Here is a 25,351-nt window from a genome sequence, read left to right as displayed (position 1 = left end):
AACATGAGCAACAAAAGGACATGTGGATCAAGAAGATCTTCAGCTATCCAGTAGTTAACACATGATCTACTTGTTTAAAGACCTGCTGAAATTGGCTGTATTAAATTATACATTATACAGTTATGTTTTGTTTTTTAACCTAAAAATTGTTTCACTTTTATATAATATTATTTCTGTTATTTTAGTTTTAGTACCAGATGGGACGATGCCAAGAAGTAAAACAACTGAAATGAAACTTTACCATCTGCTTGCTCTCATTTTCTATTTTTAGTTGCCTTCAATGGAATAAAGTATATTTAAAAATGGAAGCTGACACTTACTGTCCTTTTATATTTATCTGTGCTCTCCTTTCACTCTCTTTGCCCATTATCTGGCTTCTCTACAAATTATTACCTCATCTATTCCTTGTCATCCAGCCACTTTACAGTCTAAAGCGTGCACATGGCATAAAGTGGGAACATGGTTAAACAAGACTATAGCCTAACTTCTCAACTTGCCATCCCAGCAGAACGCTACTCATTCAACACGAACCAGATGGTTTTATAAATAAAGGTCTATCTTTATTCCCACTCTGTCTGTCATTATCTCCTCCTCCCTTCTGTCTATGTCTTGGGGGCTATAAATATGTCAGCGCCTTCTTGTGTAGCTCAGACTCAAGGCTCGAACCACTAAAGCACAACTGTTGCACCTTGGATGTTTGTGGAACCAGAGGGTTTGATTATTTTAAATGGGGGAGAGCAGCAGTTGAGCTTTTTACATTTAGGCTGCTAATACAATAAAATTGTAATAGATGAAACGTGTGTGGGTCTGTAGCATGTTAAAGCTGCTATATGATTATTGTTGTTGTTATTTTTGAAGGATCACTTCAAATTGTTGTCTTTACTTGCAGTCAAGTCCCAGTCACATTCTCACTTATCTAAGGATGTTTGGGTCGATGTTGTGGGGGCAAGAATGTATTTTCACGGCCAAATTATGGGGACTCAATTTGCTATTCTGGGACAAAAAGCAAGTCACCATCATGTAAATCATTACCTTTTTAGGCAGAAGGCTTAATTTAAGGTAAATGTTAAATGTTGGGTTCAGGCAAGTTGTGGCCATCGTTAGAGTTTGGAAGGCTCCAGGAAATGAATGTAAATCAATGTGATGTCCTCTGAAGTCATCGTACATGTCTGTCCAAAACAGAGGCTTTCTTGAATATACCTTGTTCTATTTTGAGTTGAACCACATTTCCTTTTGTCTCCTGCATCTGAACTACCACGTTGAAAGTGGTAGCATCCTGCTACGAGGTGTTGTTGTTTTTCACAGTCCCACATAGCAAAGCACATAGTCAGAAACATTTGATCAAACAAGGATGAGACAGAGATAATGAAACTGTTTGACCTTAAAGTGATTTGTTTTGGGTACATATCCATATGCAAATTCATCCTTCCACTTCTGTACGTATTCATCCACTGTCCAAATGTGAATTGGAACTTCTTAACCTTTTTTTTTTGTCATTTTTTGTCCTTGTTAGGTTTATAACTGACATTACAGTCAGTTTGACACCTGATAATTCAGAGTAAATCACAAATGCAGAGAACTGAAAGTGTTTCAGTATAATAAGAATACCTTTCTCTGTGTAGTTAGAAAGGCCTTTACAAAAAAACAGATAAGATTCAAAATGTAAAACATCATGAGATATTCTACATTACATATTACACCAATTAAGAATAAGCCATATATTAAAGATGAGTCTTAAAAAAAAAAGTTATGAAAGAGGATGCTGAGTTTGAACGTCTGAGATCTTAGGACAGAGAGTTCCACAACTGAGGGTTCGCACACCTTTAGTGACAAGCCGAGGCTGGAAACATCAGTTGGGTCCTGTTGGAGGTTCTCAGGCAGTGATGAGGCCTAGTAGGTCAGCAGATCACAGATATTCTAGTAAACAGGAGCCTGACCATTCAAGGCTTTGAAAACAAGCAGTAAGATCTTAAAATCAGTTGTGAAACGCTCTTGTAACCAGTGAAAAGCAGCTAAGATTATTGTGATAAAGTCACTTTTCTCAGAGCGTGTTAAAAATCAGCAGCAGCATTTTGAAATAACTGCAGTCTTTGGATGTTTCGTTTGCTGATGCTAGAATAAAGTGTACTGGAGGAAATGAAAACATGGATAGCATTTTCTAAGTCTGCAGAAGAGAGGAATGACCTGATCTTAGCTGGGAAAAGACAAACTGCACCACTTTGGTTACCTGAGCATCAAAAGATGAGTCAGAGGAAAAAAATAGCACCAAACTTGTGGTACTCTTTACAAATTTTACTTAGTAATGGAACAGGCTGGAGGAGAGATTGTTGTTGCTGCTAAAGCTGAGGTATAGTTGGTTAAATATTTAGCATTATTTGAGTTATAGTTATCTCAGTAACTTTGTGGTTTATGTTTCTTAGTTTCTAACTTGATGGTGTGGTTTTTAGATCAAGTTTGGCAGCTCCCACTATTTATTCTATCATTTCATTTGTCAATTTGAAGACACAGAAATGTTGAAACTTTAGTGTGTTTGCACAATTAAAAAATGTGAATTAATCTATGTGCTCCAGTCCCTTTTTTCTTAAATTGTGCTGTCCTTGAGCTGAAAAGCTATTGATTTCCACAAGTCACCAGTGTGCCATAAGGCCTGCAGGTCAAGGTGTGATTTTAGATGCACAATCTTGATCCAAGTTTCAAACGTGAACTTGGCCTTCTTGGTATTTTTATGTCTCAGAACATGGGGGCAAAAAAACAAAAACTTATATCTAAATGAAGCAGCATTTTGTTTTTCCGTTGTTAGGTTTGTGATTAACAAACCAAAGGTTTATATACTTATTTAAACTAGATTTGACCAAAGTAAACTGAAACTCATGTGATTTGAACACTCTTGGCAGCTCAGGATAGCATTTGGATCTATATTCAATGCAAAGTCAGTCCATAGTCATTTTTATGTCAGAACAAATTGATGTTTATTGGAAACTAACAGTTACAAGTTTAATATCAGTGTCCATATTACTGTCTAGTTTCCCCAGAACTGCTTGACACCAAATTTGCATCCTTGCAGTCTGATGCATTGAAACCTGCTAAAGCTAAAGAGTGCACAGTTTGATCAGGTCACTGTTCTTTAACATGCAATAACATCACTGTCAAATCTTTGCAGCACTAGCATTGCACCACTGTCGTGATTTATTTCAAATCTCATCTTTTTAGAAGATGCAGTGCCCTCAGTTCTTGTGGCATGATGTCTGACAAACCATAGAGAAAGTTTAAGAATTTCCCATGTTGCAAATGTAAGTCTAAATCACTGGGCCGTGGTGCATTCAGCATTTTGCAGCTACAGTTTCATTACAGCTTTTGACCAAGAAATGTAGACTTGGTGTAATTTTCAGAAGCACCATTTCCCAGAGTAACAAATCTTAAAGGTGTAGAATTTATAAGGTTTATTAAAGGACTGAAATGCACGTTTATGCCGTTGACATTCATCGCTTAGTATCCAGCCTGAAAGACAAGAGTGCAACATTAGTCCAAGTTAAAAGATGTACATGTTGGCATTTGTAGATAGTTTTGCCAACATACCTACGTGAAAACTCTGTGGGCAGAACCAGGTTGCCCAGCCCCACCTGGTCTATAACCAGGCAAAGTCACAGGGGGTCTGGAGTCCCTGAAGTTCTGGGGACCTGCAAAGTCCCCTGGGAAGGATGCGACCTGCTGGCCAGGAAGGGGAGTAGGCAGAGCATGTTCTTTCAAGTAGTGATTGTCTTGCCAGAAGTCTCTGCCCTGCTCATAGTTGTGACTGAAGTGGCTGACTGTGCCAGGTGGGTACTGGCCAGTCAGGAACCTGTAGTCAAAGTAGGGATAAGGATAACCCCAGAATCCACCCAGATCATACTGTGGAATGGGATAATTAGGGTATCCAGGTCCAAGAGGTACATCCAAAGGGTGGCCAGCCGGATAGCCCAGTTCTTCCCTCTCCGACTGGCTCTCCCCATTTTCGGCGCTTCTCTCAAAGTGGGACAGCTCTCCTGATTGATACGATGGTTCAGGTGGTGGAAGCGGCAATATTTGACTCACCTCCCCAGGTCTACTGGATCCAAGGTCACCAGTGGCAGCTGACGTGCCTTGACTTCCAGCAGATAAACTAGGAGGTGGTACAAGCCATTCCACTTCTGAGCAGGAGGAAGGTAGAGAAATTGCATTAGACTCATAATTAAATGGCCTTTTGATTGTCCTTCTAATTATAGAACTATGGATTATTATTATTATATTTGTTACCAGGTGGAGGAGCAGCAGCACTACCAGACTGTGCAGAGCTAGCAGCATATCCCGGCTGACCAGGTCTAGAACTGGAGCCGACAGATCCTGCTGCCTCGCTCTGAACAGCAGACTGAGAGAAACTAGAGTCTGGTGGGGAGACAACTCTAGAGGGAGCATTGTTTGGTGCATATCCGGCTGGGTAGTAGACGGGATGTGCTCCCGGGTTAGAGGGAAAACTTGCAGCATTTGGGTCACCGCCACTATTAGGACTGGGATTTTGGCCTAGGACAGGAGAGCATAAATTAATCAGCAGATTAAACACGTTCAGTGTTTTAGGGGAGTGGATGACAGCCCACCTTTCTTAACAGGAACACAGCATATATCCGCAATCAGCACAACAAAAAGGGAAACCCTGAAACAGTTTAAAAAAAACAGGACATCAGCATGTAATTTCTACGCTTCACCAAAAAAGGCCACATCAAAGCCAGACTGTAACATACCCCAAGAAGAACCGTGCAGTCGTCATGGTGAAGACCAGCAGTGGAGCTGGTTTTGACAATAATGAGATATAAATGTTACCAGAGACTTGTCCTGACCAATCAGAGCCTAACAGGTTAACAACACACACCTGATGGTGAAGGACTCACAAGAAAAAAGTGGATCAAGCTTCAGCAATTACTGCAACAAAATCCAGGTGCATAGAGTTGTCAGCTTCCCCTGAGAATCTCAGTCTGTGTTTACTACATTTTACAGTTCACTTGGGTTTGTTCATGTTTCTGTTATGTGGGCAGATATTTATCAATCTGTGGAACGCTAACGCAGTTTGATTGACCAGTAAATGCATTCAATACCAGATTTGCTGTTCTTTTGGTCCTTGTTCTGAGCTGTGTTATGCTTGAGCCAGAGTTTTGCCTTTTACCAGGCTTGTAGACCACTTAATAGTATAGAAAAATACTCATCACAAGTTGAAGAAATTTTAGAGAAACTGCACTTTCATGGACAATATAGGCTCATGGAGGTCCTATAATGCATGCTTGTACACAGTTCCAACATTGTACAGTCACTGCAACTATTACCATGACATTGCTTAAGATGAATTTTCCCTGCTTTTTAATAATTATAATGACATGCAAGAAATAAATCTGTTTATCGTCATATTTATTCATGAGAGAGTAATAGTACTGACTTACAAAAAGAAATGCAATTCTGATTTATCGTCACACGGTGGCGTCAACAGACTAAATACACCAGGTCAAGTCTTTTTCTTCTTCTGCTTTTTTTTTTTTATAATTTTTTTTTAATAAACAGAGGCTACCTTGTTTAATAACTATATACTAAAATCACTTTAAAAAAAATAAATAAATAAAAAATTCGCTAACGTTGTGCTTGAAGCTGGACCTGGAGGCAGCACAGAGCCTCAGACCAGATCAGGGCTTCTCCCTGCGGATCCTCACATCTCACAGGCTGCCAGGACGAGCCATGAGTGGATCATATGAACGGTGGAATCTCGGCAGGACGTTGCAGCATCACGTAAGTACATCCTATCATGCAAACACATCAGAAAATGCACTAGAAGCTCTCCTCTTCTTCCGTGTGATCCCGTGCACGGCTCTTGCATGCAGCTTGTGACAGACTGTGAATGTGGGGCTCAGTTCAGTGTGAGCAGAGAGTCACCGAGCATCCAGGCGGACGTGCGCAAACACTCACAGTAACAGCTGGAGGCCTTTTAACACTGAGACAGACCGTTATACAACATATGCATATACAAGTATCTTGCACCACCTTTGCATGAACTGAAGCAGTCAGCTCAGTCAGAAAAAAACGTTGTCAAGCCGATTAGTTTAAATCTAAACTACAATAAACCTCAGATTTTTGCACAATTCTTCTCCACAGTTACTTGCTAAAAATTATAGGTTCGTTTTTTTACAAGTCAGTCTTAAAGCAATAGTCAACACCCATGTGAGTATTTGCAGCATGCTTTGTTTGCTGTAATCATTCCTCAGATCTGTGTCCAAATCTGCTTCAGTATCAGTGATCCACAGCCATCCTTCTGTGTGAAAACCTACTCCAAAGTTCATCTGGAGATAATATGAGGCCCCAGCATTTAGTCACAGAAAAATCGAGTGGCTTTAGTATTTGTTGCACAAAAATTCCCTTGTTGTCTTTACTATTTGTCCACTGCAGATCAGTAACTGGGATGCTCCACTACAAAGACCATAACTTGGAAAGTGCTGAAATGATGATGAAAGTACATCCGTAAACCCTTAAAGGTGCTTTAAAAAATGATTTAGACAACTTTGTTGCACTGATTTCCCATGATCTTTTCAAAGTCACAGCAAAAAGATCTGCCACATTTATGTTTGAAAATATATCTGGAATCAGTACAAATGATGCGCTAAACTTATGAAAACTTATAAACTTATGAAACTGCAGTGAACTGGGTGTTTTTTTAATTTGAGCCTGTTTGTGTCTACAGCTTGTGAACTGTGTTACCTTTCACAGTTTATTCATTTATTAAATGTCTAATGTTAAGGATGGCCAGTTAGACTAAGGTCAGGGGATCATCTTACATTTAGCTAGGAGAAGTACTTTGTTGCTGCTAAGCCTTTATGTCCAGGTCCTTTACAACTTTGGGACTGTGTATACAATGGTTTTGTGTCCTGTTGTTTTAATAAAATAAAGATGTGCACCCTCAAACTACATTAAAAGTAACAGTCAGCCAACACACACACCGGCCTACTGTGTCACTACAGCATGTGGACTGTATGTAAGTGATGTCAATGAACAGACTCTCAGAGCTTCAGTATTTTCTAAAATCTGCTGTTCTTGAACTTTTAAACATTAACCAGATGTGTGTTTAACTGATGGATGTCTGCTGGACATTGATTTTTTTCCTGCCCTGCGCCTCTACATTCAGTTCAATTTAGTCAAACTAAGTTGGTTAGTTCTGCTGGATTCAAAAACGTTTTTAGAATGGTTTTTGTCTTCAAGGGAGAAACAAACAGACAGTCTATCCAGACAGCACAACACTACACAGACCAAAACTGTGCAGCTTTTGTGCAACATGCTACATTTCAAACATGTGCACCAGAGAACTGTTGTTAGAAAAAATCAGCGCATTATGTTTAGGATTTTGTCTCTAAATGATCTCATAAGTCATATGCAGCACTTTTTTTGTTTTTTTTTTAGAAAGAAGAAGTAGTGAGTGTGATGGAGAAAGAGAGTCCCGTGGTTTCTCTCTATTTTGGCTTCATTTCTAAAGAAATATCAAAAATGGTGACATTTGCTGTGCAAGAAGTTGCTGATGTTGGCACTTCTTCTGTTGGCACGAATGAAGTGTGCGTTTGAATGCCGGCTGAGCAAATGCAGAAGCACACAAACACGTGTTTCCACCACGTCAGAGGACATAACGTTGAATTACTTTATCTTCTACCTTAAACTAAACATTAAACCAAGTCACTGAAGTGTTGAGGAGTAATTTGTGTTATTGGAATGTGCATGTGAAATCAACATGAGTACCACAAGAACACAAACACACACATTTGTACTTTTGTATGAGGAGTCTTAATGACTTGATGCATTCTTTAGCCTCTAACCCCTTCAGCAAACATTACAACTACATGAGTATCCTGCACCTGATATCCAATGCTCGGTCACTAACCAGGCAAGCTGTAAATCTAAAGATCCTCAAGGACTCCCAAAGGCTCCAGAGTCACTTGTGTAAAGCACAATAAAAACTGAAACGACAAGGTGGGTCCTGTTTATTGCCTGATTTGTATTAAAGAGCATTCTTGTGTCAAAATACAACTTTAAAGGAATCGCCCTGTTTGCTTTGTTGCAGAGAAGTTAGAGGAGACCACTGACAACATCTCAGTGTAGGAGGTATTTATCCATAAGTATCAAGAGGTTAGCTTAGCTTAGCACAAAAACAGCTATTTACCACATTACAGGGGGGACTCCAGGATGTCACTGCTTCTGGTCAACAGCAGATGTTTTTTTTACACATCTGGTTTGCACAGATTGAAGAAATAATATATAACATCTTAATTAAGAAAAAAGGAAAAAAAAAATTCTGGCAGAACCTGGTTGTCTGTTTCTAGTCCTTATGCTAAGCTAAGCTAACCAGCTGCTACTCAAGTAACATATTCACTAGAGAGTGCTTCTGTCTTCTGTGCCAGAACATCAAATAAAGCCAAACTGGTGAACATGTCATACCATGTGAGGCGAGGGAAGTAAAATATACTGCACATTTGAGCAAACAATCTCCCTACTAGGTCAAGTGACACTAATTAATATCAATGCCATGTTTTAATATTCATTTATAATCATGAAGGAGTGCGATTTACTAAGTAAATTAATTTAACTCAACCTTTAATACCAAAAAGTCACACTGTTTGAGTGACGTATTGGAACTAGTATGGTGATCGCTTCACATATAAACACAGCAGCAGCAGCAGAGAATCAAATTATTGCAAGATATACTTTTGTAAGTTGGTTTAAAAGTTGAGCTTAGCATATAGGTTTTAATTTAAGAATCAGTAACCCAGTGCAGCACAATGGCTTGTATGTTTGTGAAAAATTATAGATTTTTTCATTTGAACTCTAATGGCTGTGGAAGTCATGTGTTTCAGGACCTTTGCTGAACTTTAAGTTAGTATCTTGAGGCCACACATACACACACATGTTGGGATGTGATGCCTCCGTTAACACATGCTCACTAGTTTTAGGAAGTGCTTACCAGCTCCTTTGCATGTTCCAGAGGATATGATGAAAATACAGCTGAGTCTTGTGATAAGAGGATGATAGTGGGTGATTACACACTCTTGGATTATTTTAATGGTGTTATAGTAAAACTTCCAGCAGTGATTTGCATCTCTGCCCTCAGCTACTCTCAGCCTCTTCTTCAACCTTCTTCAGCTGCTGGATCCCACTGATGCAAAACGCCAAAGTCAACGAGCCGCGAGCATTACACGAAGTATCTGAGCCTACTAATGAAGATTATGTAACCCTTAGTCCTCTGATCACTCATCTGCCGTAGCAACAGTGACATAGCAACAACCTGTTAAATGCAAATTGGTACATCGTGATGTAGAAGAGTGAATCATTTGCTTCATTTTGTAGTAAAGTCACTGTGGCCATTTAGCCTTCATCTTTGTTAATTAAATGAAACTCAACGTAATAGAATCCCTCAAAAGAGCCATTATCTTAGCAGTCAAATTGACAATCAGTATTAGTGTCGTCTACTTATCTGATTTCTTTGACCATGAAAGACATTGATGAAATGATTTAAAGAATAGTCAGACATTTGAGTAAATACTTTGAAAGATGCCCTGTATGGTTAAAAAAAAAACTATATAATTGAATTTATGAATAGGAACCAATAACATTTTTAGAATGTATCAATAATCTAAGTCTGTCCAGACTTCATTAGAAAATTTGGAGTTTACATCCTTTCCATATTGGTGTAGAAGCCGTTGTATAAAGACGTTTATTATAGAGATATTATTGTGAAACTATTGTGTACAAGATTTTAATGTCTTGTATGTAATAAACATGTAATAAACTCTAGCTTTAATGTTGTGTTTGAGATGTGTATATTACAAAGTAATTCTTGCTTGCAGTTACTGAATGTTAAACCTAACAAGCCTGATCACACTCTATCTTGTGATGCGGTTTATTTAAGAAATACTCCAGTCAACTCGTGTTGCACTCCACATTGGTTTTGCAATTTGTGAGAGATGGATCTAAAAATGAATTATAATGTTTGAAGCAGCAGTGGCCAAGATATGGAGGGTTTTAATCCCTAGTGCTTGTCAAGCTCCATATTCATGGGATCCTATATTTCCCATAATGCAATCTGCCAACATCTATTGTTAGACCTACCTGTTACTGCAAATACCTGTCAATGTTTTTCCAATTCCGCATCCCTAATTCATAAAACAAGTTGTGCTGCTGGCGTATGCACACCTTTGTAAACTAATGATAAAACAGGTTGTCAAAGTTGGAGTCTGTGAGTCCACAGAAAGATTGTTGATATTCAGTTAGTTAGTGTATTTAAATAGTTTCCATGTGCCAGATTTATCGTCTCTCTTGCATGACCATGAATGTGCACAAACATGCTGGAGTAATATGGAGATGATCAGTTTTGATCACTTTGTTTCACATATACAGAGCCAGAGCAGTGTACAAAGAGGAAGCTCGACTGAAACAGAAGACCCTTCCAGAAAAGTTTCCTTACAATCCCTGACAATTCAGTCAGTATATTTTATTTGTAAAACTCCACACAGTAAATTGAGAGTCATTTTAAGCTACTATGTTGTTACTGTGATGCTGTAGTCATTTTGTGGTAGTCCACCTTTCTAAACACAACAGGTTCATTTATAAAATTGAAAACATTTGCACACTCCACAGAGCTACCAAGAAAAGGTACTTTGTCAGACAGTTGCACACGCTGCAACCACTGCACTAGTTTCCACTGCGTTGACCTCATTTCCCCTGCAGCCATCGCAATAATGTGAACATCTATGTATAGTAGCTGTTGGAATAATTCTGTGTTATGATCCAATGATCTTTGTGAAAAGAATGAGAATGCTGTAAATGTCCATTGCCTCTATTTCACCTTGTGAGTGTGAGATAAGGACAAGACGTCCTCAGCGGGTGGTCAAGACACCATGCCTGAACACACACATTTGCGGGAGGTTGTCTTCTGTTTTCTGTATATTAGAACCAATGCTTCATGCTTCTAGTTAGTCACTTGTTCAGACTCTGTGCTGGACATGTTGCTCCTTGCTGCAAGTAAAACTTTGCTTTGACTTAAGAGATGACTCTGTGTATTGATTTGGAGCAGTTAGGACTCCACTGAAGAATTTTCCTAACAGTAGCTGTAACTGTCAGGTGTTTGACTCTTGGGTTCAGTCTTGGTCCTGCTGAGTGACCTGAACTCAAGTGAAAAATCTTTTTTATGTACAAACCAACACAGTAAATCTCAACACAACCAAAAGCTTGATCATTTTTAACTCTTCTTGGAGTCTTTTTTTATATGTAAAAATATGATTTACTTCTCAGGAGATAAAAGCTAAGTGAACGTTTCTCCTCTAAGGAAGCCTACAGCATCGAGTTTAGTCATGAGTTCCCTCAGCATCCTTTTACAGCCTGTCAAAGGGAGTGATACGACTTTTTTTTTTTTTTTTTTTTTTTTTAATCAATGATGCTTTATACATATGGACCAGTTACGACACACGGGGCCAGTGTCCACATGGCACTCGGCAAGTTTTGTTTTGTTTTTTTCTTGTGTGAAGCGCCTGACTTCTCAGCCCAGCCAGCGCTCCCACTATCCACATCTGGAGTACGTCTCACAGCTTCTGTGGCTCTGCAGTCTGGCTCGCTGGGAATGTGCAGGAGTGTTTATCTTCTGCGGTCACCAGCACCAGGGTTTTCTCTGCTGCACAGCAATGAAAGAGTGACTGAAAAAGAGAAAAACACTGGTGAGGATTAGGAGGGAGGGAACTAGCAAGGAAGAGGAAGGAAGAGCTGGTCTATATAAAGCAAGACAGTAAGGAGCTAGAGCAGAGAGGTGTGGTTTGTTAAAGCGTTTTGGGGACATCCTCGGAGGCTGAACTGTGAGTATGAGTTTGTAGTAAGTTGGATAACATTCCAACTTAACGAATGTATTTTGTTTCTGCAGGATTTTTCCCCTTTGTAGGAAGATAAAAGTACATATTTGTGTGTTTTAATTGTTGCTCTCTTTAGGTAAAATGGGAGTACTATGATCAGCAGTAACTCAGTAAGAAAAGAGGAGTGACCTCATAGTTTTGTTTCAAGCAGGATGTTTGGTGTCCAGATGTTTCCAGTTGTAACCCATGTCTAAGATGAGTGATTTAAATGCCTGTATGCAGAACTTGTTTCTTTCTGGTAAAAATGACTCATTGCTGAAGTCTTTTACAGACTCAGCTCGAGCCCTAATCCTTTCTAAAGTATCAAAGAATCACAAACATTTCTCAATTCTTTTTGCTTGTTTTTGTTTGCAGGTGCAGTGACTGAAGCCCCTCCTGTGAATGTGTGTGTCCATGCAGGTGTAAATACAGCGTTTGTGAAGTCTGTGTGAGTGTGTGGGACAATGCCGGCGCTTGAGAAAAGCTTGGTGGCGCGACGCTGCCTCACCTTTGCTACAGGTCTGGTGGAGTGTCTGTGTTTTGCCGGAGCTGTGTTCGGATGGGCCTCCCTTGTCTTTGTACTCAAGGAGGAGGGATACTTCAGCTCTCTGTGCGTCAACGCCACGGGAGTCAACTCAACGCAGGTTTTAGGTCAGTTTCATATCCTTACATTCACTACTTTGAAGTCTGAATGTGATGTTATGCTGTAAAAAGTTTGTCTCTTTAAGCATCTTTATATTTTTTAGTAATTCAAAAAGAATTTTAAATATGAAGATATTATTTCATGTCAGTCTCTTCTGACCCTCACATGTTGAACCACATATTTGCTAACCTTGATTCTCTCATAATCTGGTATTATGTGTCTACAGATTGCAGCAGACAAGATGAACAGTTCTCACTTATCTTCACCATCGCCTCCTTTATGAATAACTTCCTGACGCTGCCCAACGGTTTCCTCTTTGACCGGTTTGGAACTACAGTGGCTCGACTCTTTGGAATGTGAGTCCGATACCTTCATTAATTATGGTTGAATTGTTCAAAAATACTCTTGTCAGAGTGTTACTCAGGAGAGGAGAATGAAATGACAAACACTGATTAGTAAACAACAGTAACAAGAGGTTATTCAGTGGTGTGATTGTAGAGATTGTACAGTCGTCCTCAAATGTATTCATACCCTCCTACTAAAGAAGGAAAAAACAGCTGTCACTGAAAAAGGTTGAAATTCACAAAAGTAATAATAAATTTTAAAAAATTATGAAAATCATGACATTGCTTTTGAATTGTGATTTTACAGAAATATGAAAACAAACAAACAAACAAGCATGATGGGACCCGTACACTAATATTTTGTTGAACAACCCTTTGAGCCAATCAGTGCAATCAAGTGTTTTCTGTAACTCTCAGTCAGACTTCTGCACCTGTTGACAGCTATTCTGATTTTGGCCCACTGCTCATCAGCAAAGGGCTGTAATTTGTCCGGGACAGTTTTTTTTTTTTAATTATTCTTTTCAGCCACAATTCAAAAGCAATGTCTTAGTTCACTGAATTACAAGTTAGCAATTTTATTTATTTATTTATTATTACTTTTTTTTTGTTTCTAGTTATTTAAGTGATGATTGTGAATTTTGTCTTTTCTTTAATGGAAGGGTATGAATACATTTGAGGACGACTGTAGATGCTCTGATTAGTAGTGTGACGTTTTGATCCAGATGACAATTCGATGGGATTTCCTTTGGTGAAGTTTCAGTGCATTATCAAATTCTGCACAGTCAGGTATCACATTTAATTTGATTTAGGGTGGAACTGAATGAATTGGATACTGAGAAGCTGCACAGCAACATTATAAAATTCTTTACGTCAGCAGAACAGATGAAGTGTCAGACAGTAGTCGGGATCTATACCGATTAGCCACAGCATTAAAACCACCTGCGTACTATTGGGCTCCCTCTGTGTCACCAAAACAGCTCTGGTCTATCAGGGCGTGGACTTCCTTGGGTGTCCTGTGCTAACATCAGTATGTTAGCAGCAGATCCTTTGGGTTCTGTCAGTTGTGGGGCGGGGTCTTCATGGATCACGCTTTTTTTCAGCACATCCTGTTCATGTTGGGATTAGGATCTGGAGAGGTTGGAGCCAGGGTCATTGCCTTGGGCTTGTTGTTGTTTTTCCTGAGCAGTTTTTGCAGTAAGGTGGGGCACATTCATCCATATTAATGCTCGAACCTACAGATTCCTGACAGAGATGTTGTTATTTACTTTGACTGTCAGTGGTTTAAATGTTGTGTCTGATCCGTGTAGTGCTTCATTTACACTTAAATGCAATATATTTTTATCAGTTTATATTTTTCAAATTGAAGCAGTTCACTTTCACATCGGTCAGGACCGTGCTGTGTACACACTCAGTGCTGACATATGACTCAGAGAAAATTACTCAACTATCAGACGGCCCTCTTTATCATTTCCTTGTCCGCCTGTGGTGGCTTAGCTAAAGATTCTGTGCAAAGAGACAGTTTGCTGCAATTTCAGTGCATCTCTGGTATTTTCCTCTGAGGGATTCCCAAATCTGTTTGCTTACAATCACAGCTGTTTTCTCACACGGAGTAAGAGAGAGAGAGAAACAGAGAGGGGAGGGACACGCAGAGAGGCGAGAAAGTTGTAGTGCTTAAGTCCATTCATGTGAAACGTTGTTGTGCATGTGGATAAATATACAGTTTTTGCTCCTGTGAAGTGAAAGGTCCAAGTTGAACAGCAAAGCAGAGTGAGAAGGGAAGAAAAAGCACACGAAGAAGGAAACATCTCTTGAGGGATGTCAAGTCAAGTAACTGAATTCAAACAGCAGCAGATGAAAGAAGTGTTTACATAGCACAGCCTGACACCTGAACATGTTTCATGACAAGAGATATGCTGAAAAGAAAACAAAGTCAGATCCATGAAATAGTGAAACTGGAAAGAGCGAGAGAATGATTAAGAAATAGTAAGGTCAGGACCATTAATCAGGGCAAAATGAAGGAATGCAGACAAGAAATATGTTTGTTTTTAGTGCAGATGTTCAGACTCCAGGACTAAGCTGCCCTCCCTGCCGCCTCCAAGTTAATATCTGTAATATAACATAACACCACATACACATACCTGCCCAGTTTGTGGCCCCCAGATCCATCTAAATCCACAATAACAAACTGGCACTAAGACCATCCATATGTTTCCACTAAAAGAAGGCGGTGGTAAAATAAAGAGCAAAGGAATGCAAATAGTTGGACAGGAGGCGGCAAGTGGAGATAAAGATGGATCTCTGCTTAGGACGAGCCAAATGGAACGGCACCAGAAGCACACAAACCTGCGAATGAACTAGTGCTGGCTGTGATATCACTGTGTCATATGTCACATGTTTTATTTCAGCGGCTGCAAATGTGTTAATTTTCATTTATTTTAAGACCAGTTCTGATGTGTTTATGGCATGACCACAGCTGAAAAGCTTCTCTTCTCTCCCACCAGATGCCTTTACACCATAGGTACCTTGATGGTGGCCTTCTCAACTTCAGGTGAAAAACATTTGCCCATTTACATGTTTTGTGCGCTCTGTCTCTCTTACTCTCTGGCCTTTACTGTCTGAATAAATATCAACAGGACACATATGTTATGGCTAATTTATTTCTTATTTCTGTCTTTTTCCATCAGTTCTGCCCAACCTGCTCTTCCCAGCGCTTTCCCTCCTGGCTGTGGGCGGCATCTTATTTCTGATGACCAACATGCAGGTACTGAAGCAGTCGCATTTGTTTTACAGTTGCAATGAAAGATTATTGTCACTCTAAATAAATCCGCAGAATATTTGCTTGATTATTTAGTTGATTGGTCTGTGTGAGCCTGAAAAATGTCCACCACAGTTTCCCAAACCTCAAGTTGACATGTTTAAGTTGCCTCTTTGTTAAGAATCTCTCATCCATGACCCACTTTTTCAGGATCGTACTCTGAGAATTACAGTTGTAGGAGCTTTTTTTGGAAGCTTGGTTTTATGATTTCATTGTTCGGATAATCTAAAACATTCAGGTCTGTCTCCAGACTAAGACAGAGCCTGTCCTCAGATAAAGTTCATGATCATGTGGCAAGAAAAAAAACACAAATCCTTCCTGGGGAAACCATAATGTTTGATGAATTTGAACAGTGTAGAGTCTTAACCACATTCAACTGAATCTAATTTTCACTTTGATTGATAGAAAGGTTGCAACAATATCTAGTCAAAATTTCAAAGACAGCCTTGCACTGACTTCAATACATCCATTTTGATTCTCTCAAATTTCTTTCCTAAAGGTAGGAAACCTGTTTGGCTCACATCGCTCTACCATCATCACTCTTTATAACGGGGCCTTTGACTCCTCCTCAGCACTCTTCCTGGTTATCAAGGTAACCCACATTCACCCTCTACTCGCATTATTAAAATCAACAGGATGTCATGATACAATATGAAGTACTAATGCAGATCTGCATCTTGTCCTCTCCTGTAGCTGCTACATGAGTCTGGCATCTCTCTTCGTGCCTCCTTCCTCTTTCTGTCCGCATGCAGTGGCATTCACCTGCTCAGGACTTTCTTCCTGCTGCCCAGGAAGTTCATTCCCTACCCGCTGCCTGATCGCTACACATACGGGTATGAATCTCCAACAGACCACACTGACACTGCTTTACATGACTGATGGGTACATCAAGTGCAGTGCTTAAAAAAAACAAACAAAAAAAACCTGCCTGCCATAAATTATAAATACAATAACAGATTTACATATTCAAAACTAAAAACAAAATGTCTGGAAAATAAATTTCAATATCAGTAAAATATTTAAATATAGGGATAATCCAGAAAGCTTTCAATACCTAATTGAAATAAATTCCTGTAAGATATAGGTAAAGACAAACATAAGTAAATAAAAATGAGCAAAAGTGTCCTTTTTACCCTTTTAACCTTTTGAGCATCTCACATCGCAATCCTTTATTCCCCACTAATGCTAAATAACAATCGCTAAAATGTGCACTGAATAAATGCCTGAAAAGACATACATTGAAGTAATTGTATTAATTTCTGTTATAGGTTTTAGAAATATGAATATGACTAAAAACATGAGTGAAATTGAATTTCTCTTTTTAATCTATCACTTTTGTTTTACCTAGTTGTGAGTTGAATCACAGTAAAAAGACAACTTCTTAGCAATTGTATGGTGTTTAGGAGAAACTAAAGGACCAGTGGGTCAGATTTTGTGGCATATATTTGCTTTCCAAGCATGTAGGAGAACCTACAGTAGCTGTTGCTTCAATATAAAAATGCAAAAAGCCCTTGTCCATCCTCGGCTACTGTCCAGACACGTTGGTGCAACATGTCTTTGAAGAAAACGAGCTGCCTGCGTTTGTGAGAATTTTTCCGCTCAGAGCTCTCTGGCTTACCAACATGTGGTTAATGTTGTGAAAGAGTCTATTTTAGCCCAAACTTTGGTCTTTTCTTAAACCTAATCAAGTAGTTTTGTTGTTTACATCTAACCAAAGTGCAACTGAAAACTGAAAAAAAAATTAATAAATAAAATACAAAACCGCAAAAAAAAAAACAAGTCTACAAGTTGTAAATCAAGTCTTACATTTGGTTTTACACAGTAATTACATCCCACCACTTCTTCACCAGACTTACTAAAGCCTTTCTGGCAGGATTTATTATTCATGTACTGTAAAGGCAAACTCTTGTCACAAGCAACCAGCTCCAGATGTAGATAGAAAGAGCTTCTCCTAAGCTAAAACACAACCAATTTGAAGTTGTAGGTGATTATACGCTAATGAAAGCATATTTATGTATACTGTATTCTATTTGTACTAATAAATCCATGTAAATTCCACACAAGGCTCCTTCAAAATATCTTTTTTTTTTTTTAGCTGAATATTTGTGCACAGATTCCAAAAGTATTTTTGAATGCAGAAAGTGAAGAATAGTTTCATTGAATACACCACAGAGGTCACAGCGACAATTAATATTAAGTTTAAAACCCCTCCAGTACAATCTTACAGGATATTTTAGGTTTAAATAAAACTTCTTTCATGTAATTCCCAATACAAATTAATAACGCACACACATGCATGCATGCACGCACGAAAACACACACAAAAACACACATGAACGAACACACACACACACACACACACACACACACACACACACACACAATATGTGACTAGAAAATTCCCAATGGGAGAATAGCATTCCTGCAATAACATTATGACATTTGGATGTTGTGCATCTAAACCTCCAGTCACATGGTCTCTCTTCAGTTTGTTGCAAACTTCTACAGCTGTGATGAACCTTTGTCAGACTTTGTGCGACAGCAAACTATTGCTTTGCATATTCTTCGGGTGCAACAGGAAATTCAGACTTCCTTGGAAGTGAAACAAAAGATAGTGCTACTAGTTTTTTGCTTACTTTGACAGTATGATGGAGCATACTGCTTTGTTTACTGTACAATAGTGGCTGTGCAGTTGCCAACACAAAGTAGTGTAGTCTAACAAGGAAAACAAGTTTTGGGTGTAATGAGGCATACACTGTGGATCAAAACCAACTTTAAACAAAGCAAAGCTAAACAACCAGTGAACTCTAAGACTACGTCGCTCCCTCCTCCATATATATCACTGTGTGTTGATGAAAAATGCTATTGCGAATACTTACAACAGCACTGAACTTTAACTTAGCCACACGTACAATTTGTCTTCACGATCCCATCTCTCCTTGAAAATTTCCTTCATATCCTGTTGTTGTGAAAATCTCATTTACAAAGAAGACAATTATCAGCAAACTCCCTGAATGCCCTGAGTTTGCTGCTGACCTCACTGTGACCTTTGACCTCTGTCAGGATAACCTGCAGCAAATCAGAGACTCTGAGCTCAGAGGTGGCAGCAAATGGAAACTCACAGATGACAGAGGAAACGCCGCTCAACAAGAACGTCCCTGTGAAACAAGGTTTGTGTACAACTGTGAGTTTGTGCACTTCATTGAAGCACCAATCAACATGTAATGTTAACATGTGCCCTCTTTCTCCTTTTTGTTCCCCTGGTTTCTCTCAGAGAAGAGTTTCCGTGAGTGTTTGCTGTCTAGGTTCTTTATGTGGCACCTTCTGTGGCTGTCGGTGATGCAACTCAGACATTATCTGTTTATCGGCACCCTCAACCCCATGCTGCAGAGGCTGACAGCGGGAGAGTCTTCATTGGGTAAACGCATGCAAACACTCCTTCGCCTCTCTGTCTGAGCAAAAATAGACATGTGTGCCAGCCTTCCTTATTAGGTAAACTTTCATCATCCTCCCCCTTACCAGAACAAGTTCAATGCATTCTCACCAGTTAGCCTGTGCTTCTACATATAACCTGTCATCAAGGGACATGGATAGAGAGATATTTTATTAGCAACAACAGCTTTTGCAGAACTCAAACGTCAGACCAATGTGCGTCCATAATACCTAATCAGACTGTGAAGGGAAATAGAAAATAATCTAACATTGCTGTATCTGTGTTTAACATGCATTTAAATGTTTTTTACAGTTGTTTTTTTCTTTTATGTCTTTTATGACAAACACTGAAATTATCTGTTTTACATCCTTGTAAATGCTTTAACTTTTGTGACTATGTTTTCTCTTTGATTCTAACTTGCAATTTTCTTAGATAAGCACTTGTATATATGAACTATGCTACAAAAAATACAATTTAGGTCAGTGGGTTAACCAACTGTGGGCCTTTTTTTTCCTAACCATCCTTTTTTTCTTTGCTCGTGTGTCCCCACAGTGAGCCAGTACACCAATGCCTTTGCTATCACCCAGCTGTGTGGTGTGCTGTGTGCTCCCTGGAACGGCCTCATCATGGACAGACACAAAGGAAAACCTCGTCCTGCAGGTAGCACATTGATGCTGATAGTGACTATTAAAGCAGACAGACTAAACCCATTCTGCTTCCTCGTCTCACATTCAGACTGTCAGGGGTTTGGTTTTCTAATAAATTTAGCTGTATTCCTAGAAATGAGAGCAGCACCATCCAAAGTAGGATGTATAACGTCTCTCCTAATAAGACCTGGTTTTCCCCCAAAACTTTACGAAGTAGCTATGCAGCCCACATTGTTGTCTGGACACCACCTCGACAGCCAGCGGTTGAATGATGACAAGAGTCTGACATTGTTTTTGCAGATTTACACACCGATTCTGCATGTCTGATAAGACATACTTTTTAAATGTCTTTACAGCTCATAAATATTAGATTTTTTTTTCACAATCAATAAAGCTTTTATTAATCATTTATAGAATTGTATTAAGCAATGTGCATTTGTTGTTGCCAGCCACGCTAAAATAGCTATTGTGTTCTTCACCGTGTGTGTGTGTGTGTGTGTGTGTGTGTTTGTGTGTGTCATCATAGCAAAATGTGAGTCATCATCAGCTGGAACATTTAAGTGTTGATGGAGGTCACAGCTGGTGTGATCACATTGCAAGATGGCTTTTAGTGAAAAATCTATAGCTTATTATCAGCGGCGCTGCTGGTAATATTTTTATCTTGTGAATGTGTATGTGTGTGCATATGTGTGTGTGTTGGTGTATCATCATAGCAAAATGCAGTCATAAGGTGTCTGCTGTAACAGTTACTACCACAAAGTTCAGATTTTACCAACATGATAGTGTCCCAACTGTGCAAAAATACAATCACAAAGACTTACAGGTGAATACTTAAGTTTAAAATGATGGATGAGTTCAAAGATGCTCTTTGTGCGACTCATTAATCCTGAGGAAATGGCAGTGGAAGGATGTGGGCCGAGAGGCCACTGTGATGGTATGACGCCATCACTAGATGGTCTATATTTATCCTCCTCTTTCTTTAATTTTTAAATTAGCTCTTGTATTCATCAAGCCCTCGTCGATGTGCAGATTAATCATTTAGCAAGTGCAAAAGAGCTGCAGAGCAGTTCATTAATATTTACCACATGAGACTGCAGTAGGGAACCCTTTGTGAAAGATTTTCATTTGAAAAACAGCCTTAGACTTGACTTTCTTTCTAATTTGCATTATTCAGTTTTTAGGTTGACAACAAAGAAAGGTAAAAAAATAAAATAAAACAAACCAACCAAATCATTAATTGATTAATAAATGTAATTCTTGTTGATGGCCTATTAGTCATCCGTAAAGGATTAAACATTCTGTTTTAATCATTAAAAAAAACCTAAATGAGTAGTAGGTAATGTCCAAATGTCTAGCGATATTAATTTACATATTCCAAAGTCAGCATGTAGTTTTCCATATTACTGGTAGACACACTAACTAAAAAGATTTTATACTTTAGAAAAAGCAAGAAAAAACAAAGTGCATTTAATGTGATCAGAGATATTCAAGTCTGAAATTCTTAGATCTTTTCACAGTAGTGTTGCTCTGACAGAAAAATCTGGATCTTCCAGCATTTTTGATAGAATAAAAGCCTGCAGATGAGGCAGTGAACAGGTGCTGTAGAGTGAGCTGTCCTCTCCGTGTCGCCACTTATGTGGAGGAATAATTTCATGATTTTTCTGTGTGTATCTTGACAGGAGAGACTGAACAGGAGTCGGACTTGCGGGCCTCGGTGCTTTCTCTCTTCCTGACAGCGCTGCAGTGTGTGCTGTTTTCTGTTTGTGCGTCCACCCCTTACCTGCCGCTTCAGTACCTCACCTTCATCCTGCAGGTGCTCAACCGCTCCTTCCTCTACGGCGGCAACGCAGCCTTCATCAGCGTGGCGTGAGTATCAAACACAGTCACACACACATATATGTACACATGGAAACACCTGTTTGTTTCTGAGGTGTGCAGCACACAGACATGCACTTCTACAGTAGATACAGATTTAAGCTCAGTTAATTTACTGAACTTAACATCATCCCGAATACTCATTTTTTGTCAAATCCTAAGGTAATATTTCCTGGTTTAGTAAAGGTTAAATTAAAAAAACATAGAAATAAGGGTCACAATCATTTCATTTTCAAGTTGTTTTATTAATCCTTCATGTTCACCTTATTGTCACTCTGCAGTTTCCCGTCATGCCACTTTGGGAAGCTGTACGGTCTCGTCATGGCTCTGTCTGCAGTGTTTTCTTTGCTGCAGTACCCCTGCTTTGCTCTGGTGAAAGGAGCTCTGGATGGAGATCCTTTATATGTGAGTATATTTCTTACACTATACCTCTTGTCCTCCAGCTCCCTTCATCACCTGATCATCTCATGTCTGTCTGCTTCCTCCCTCCCCATGTCTGCAGGTGAACGTCGGTCTGACGGTGCTCAGCCTGTTGGCCTTCATCCATCCCCTCTCTGTCTACCTGCACTGTCGAAGAGTCTCCTCCCAGCGAGCTACGAGCAAAGCCATCAGTGCCTCATCTTAAAGTCTGTAAAGTGACACCAAAGACTCACTCTTAAGAGACTGACCACCAGTGATGCTGTTACCTCTTCAGTTTGTTTTATTAATGCTTCCCACATGGCTGTGCTGTGATGCCGTTTCTACAGTCAAGATGGTACGCTTTTTTTTTTTTTTTGCTTTCCAGGCTTTGTGTTTCAACACACTCAGTTGGACATAAAACAGAGGACACTACATTAAAGTGCAAAGGCTTGCATCGATAGAGAAACTGCAAAGTTTAGGAGATAAAAAACAATTTTATAGTCACACTAAACTGGTCATATTTTAAAATGTTGTAGAAAATGCTTTGTAGCCAAACACTGCCTGATGTCTTGAACACAGACATCAACAGGTATCTTCCCTGACGATGCTCTCCGAAGCCTTCAGCAGGATTACTGCAGCTCAGTCTGATATAAATCAGGTGAATCATCAGTCAGTTGAGGATGTTCCACCTCCTCACCCACAAAAACCTTTTTTGGCTGCATGCAGCTGAATCTGAGCACACAGGATGCGCTTGTGAATCTTTGCGTTCATCCTGTTGCTTCCCTCGGCAGTGAAATCATCGATACCTGTGCCAATTCTACTTCCATAACAGAATGACTCCTGTGTTTAAAGATGGGGTGGTAATGCTTTGCGTCATTAGCTGTTCTTTTTTTCCCTCCTCACCATGCTCTTTACATCATTTTGATAGTAATTTATTTTTGTTTTCTGCGAATGGCAACCCGGTCCTTCTGTTTGTGAGGCTTACTGGGAGTCTGCTTCTCAATCTTCCAGACCTTTGACATCTTTATAGTAGATTTTTAGTTGTTTTAGCTTCCCTTGCATGGTCACCTTTTTACTCTTTGTAGTATATAATCAATCTAAACGGTAACTGTGAGTCAGCTATAAGGCATTTGCGCATGAACTAACACTGAAACCACACATAGACACCCATAAACATTTCGTAATGTTGTGGCGTCCATTTGCTTTTACGCCATTGCAGTTCAGGCACACTCTCACAGGTCTTTCAGTACCCACATAGTTCTACTCATCTGAACTCAAAGGAGAGCTGAGACTTGGCACTTGTATGTATTTTCCACTGTTTTATTCTAAGTTTGATTTGCTGAAGGACAGAGCCTGAAGAACAAAAAAGTGGACATGTCCACATACTTACAGTCTGGGTTGTTTAGGAATGGCTCTAAGTGCATGTAAATGCATTTCAGATTGTAATGCAGCATAAAGTGTGATTTCAGGTACAGTCTAATTGTTTGAGCATGTTATTGTTTAAGACATTCTGGGATGCAGCTGACTGCCCACATGTCCTCTTTACCTCTTGTATGTTTCCAGGATATACAATTTTATTCAATCTGCATTACTGTCTCCACTAAATTCTTTTATTCTTTCGCACAATATTTTGGAGTTTTAGCTGATGTTGCGCTGCTCCTTGAAGCATCTCAGTGTTTTAAAGTCATGCTAGCTGTGTTAATTTTGGGTTTTGTTGTTGCTTGTTTTATACAGTCTTACTATTCAACATGTCTTTAGCATTTTTGTAAATAATTTATGTGATACTAGGAACCTAAAAAATTTTACAAATGTAAAAATCTTACATATCGAGTTTATATCAGAGCGGACCTCTTCAGGTTATCTCTGTATGCTGCATATTTTAATTATAAAAAGAGAAAAGGACCATCTCTGTTAATCATAGGGACTGAATAAGGGACATTTGGAATCAGACTATGATGTATAAAGTGTAAAACAATAACTTAAGCTCATTGTTGGACATAAAAACTCTTCAGTGAAGCCCCTCTGTTAGTACAAAGGTCGGCCGTTCAGTAACTCAGTCCTGCCATCTGCTGGCTTCACAATGGGCATCACTGTGACATACTTTAACCAATGATAACATAATGAAGTTCTGTTTGCATTCAGCATGTGAAGTGTCAGGTGCTCAGTGTGTTTTGGGATTTTTTTTAATGCACTGTGTCATAACTAATGTTGACATGTAAATGATTATGAAGGGATTCTTGTTTTGTTTTTTTATTACCAGTAAGTTTACGTGTCCAGTTGACATTATTTTTTGAAGTGCCAAGACTTTGTGGTGGCTGATAGAAATGGTGTTCTACATATCTTCATATAATACCAAATCTACATGTAAAATACAAACGTCACTGTGCTGCACCAAACAAAATCTATATTTTGATAATAACTTTTGTAGTGTAATAAATGGCACTGATATCCTCAAAAGGCCTGTTACATAAACAATGAATGTGATGTTAAACAGTTGTGCACTCACAGTCAGCTGCCAATCGCAGGTGGTGTAGAAAGTGAAACTGTAATCTGTTAAGCAGAGAAAACTTTAAACGAAACATTTCCAGTAAATGTATGATTACAATACAAACATACAATTTGACTGTAATACGTGCTGAAATGATAATTAAATGTTAATCCCAGAATACCAACAGTGTTTGACTACTGACTTCATTACTGACTGACCACTTTTGACTGTTTAATGCATTTAATTAATCAGGATGTACAAGATGTAACTCTCAAAATGCAAGGTGAGTATTTTTAATTGAAAGATACTGATACACTATAACAACATATAGCAATATACCGATCTATAAAAGTATTCTAAGTAATATATACAGTGTAATATATATGTGTACTCTGGAATGTAGAAAGATCTACAAAATGTCTCAGTCTGTGACTTTAGAGGATCGTTTCAAAGTCTGAAGAAAGAACCAACCATGGTGACATCAGCAGAGTTATCTCAGCTTGTGTTCTGAGATAACATAGCTGCATTACAAACTCTGCTGTGCAATATATAAGAAATGAGCATTTAGCAGGTAAGGAAGCTCTAAAGAAAGATGGTATTGAGTTGAATCATGGATCACTGTGTGATGAAAAATGAGGATAACTTGGCCTCTTAAAAATGTCTGCATTTAGTGTATATGTATCTTGGTACCATTAAAAAAGACAGTTGTCCCTCAGTGTGTTCTCTCAGTGAAAGGACCTGAGTGCTTCACCTCTGCAGAAAGCAAAGATGTGAAATAGTCCAAACAGAAGGCAACTGATA

General features: G+C 39.0%; 1 protein-coding gene across 3 annotated transcripts; it reads left to right on the top strand.

Annotated features, from left to right (window-relative positions):
* Positions 1-5,766: 5,766 nt before the first annotated feature.
* On the top strand, positions 5,767-24,736 carry slc43a3b (solute carrier family 43 member 3b). 3 transcript variants are annotated; one of them, XM_008283639.1, is made up of 13 exons: positions 5,767-5,784; positions 12,282-12,557; positions 12,776-12,905; positions 15,395-15,441; positions 15,578-15,654; positions 16,208-16,300; positions 16,402-16,541; positions 18,772-18,878; positions 18,983-19,126; positions 19,694-19,801; positions 21,468-21,654; positions 21,945-22,068; positions 22,166-24,736. In XM_008283639.1, exons 2-13 carry the CDS (start codon positions 12,371-12,373, stop codon positions 22,286-22,288), a joined length of 1,467 nt encoding a protein of 488 aa, XP_008281861.1. In that variant the 5' UTR covers positions 5,767-5,784; positions 12,282-12,370; the 3' UTR covers positions 22,289-24,736. The 3 variants fall into 3 exon arrangements, with proteins under 3 accessions (XP_008281861.1, XP_008281860.1, XP_008281862.1); XM_008283638.1 differs by lacking the exon at positions 5,767-5,784 and adding an exon at positions 11,786-11,873; XM_008283640.1 differs by lacking the exon at positions 5,767-5,784 and adding an exon at positions 11,989-12,165 and having other exon boundaries at positions 12,327-12,557.
* The last annotated feature ends 615 nt before the right edge of the window (positions 24,737-25,351 follow it).

This window comes from Stegastes partitus, unplaced genomic scaffold (assembly GCF_000690725.1).
Source record: "Stegastes partitus isolate 25-593 unplaced genomic scaffold, Stegastes_partitus-1.0.2 Scaffold321, whole genome shotgun sequence".
NCBI classification, from domain to species: Eukaryota; Metazoa; Chordata; class Actinopteri; family Pomacentridae; genus Stegastes; species Stegastes partitus.
Note: the sequence above shows the minus strand (reverse complement) of the source record. Positions and strands in the feature narration are given on the sequence as shown.

Bases quoted from the DNA above. Each gene is read 5' to 3' on its own strand.
- slc43a3b (XM_008283639.1), top strand. From the start codon at position 12,371: ATGCCGGCGCTTGAGAAAAGCTTGGTGGCGCGACGCTGCCTCACCTTT. The intron at 12,558-12,775 runs GTCAGTTTCATA...ATGTGTCTACAG, and splicing joins CAACTCAACGCAGGTTTTAG to ATTGCAGCAGACAAGATGAA. The intron at 16,542-18,771 runs GTATGAATCTCC...GACCTCTGTCAG, and splicing joins CCTGATCGCTACACATACGG to GATAACCTGCAGCAAATCAG.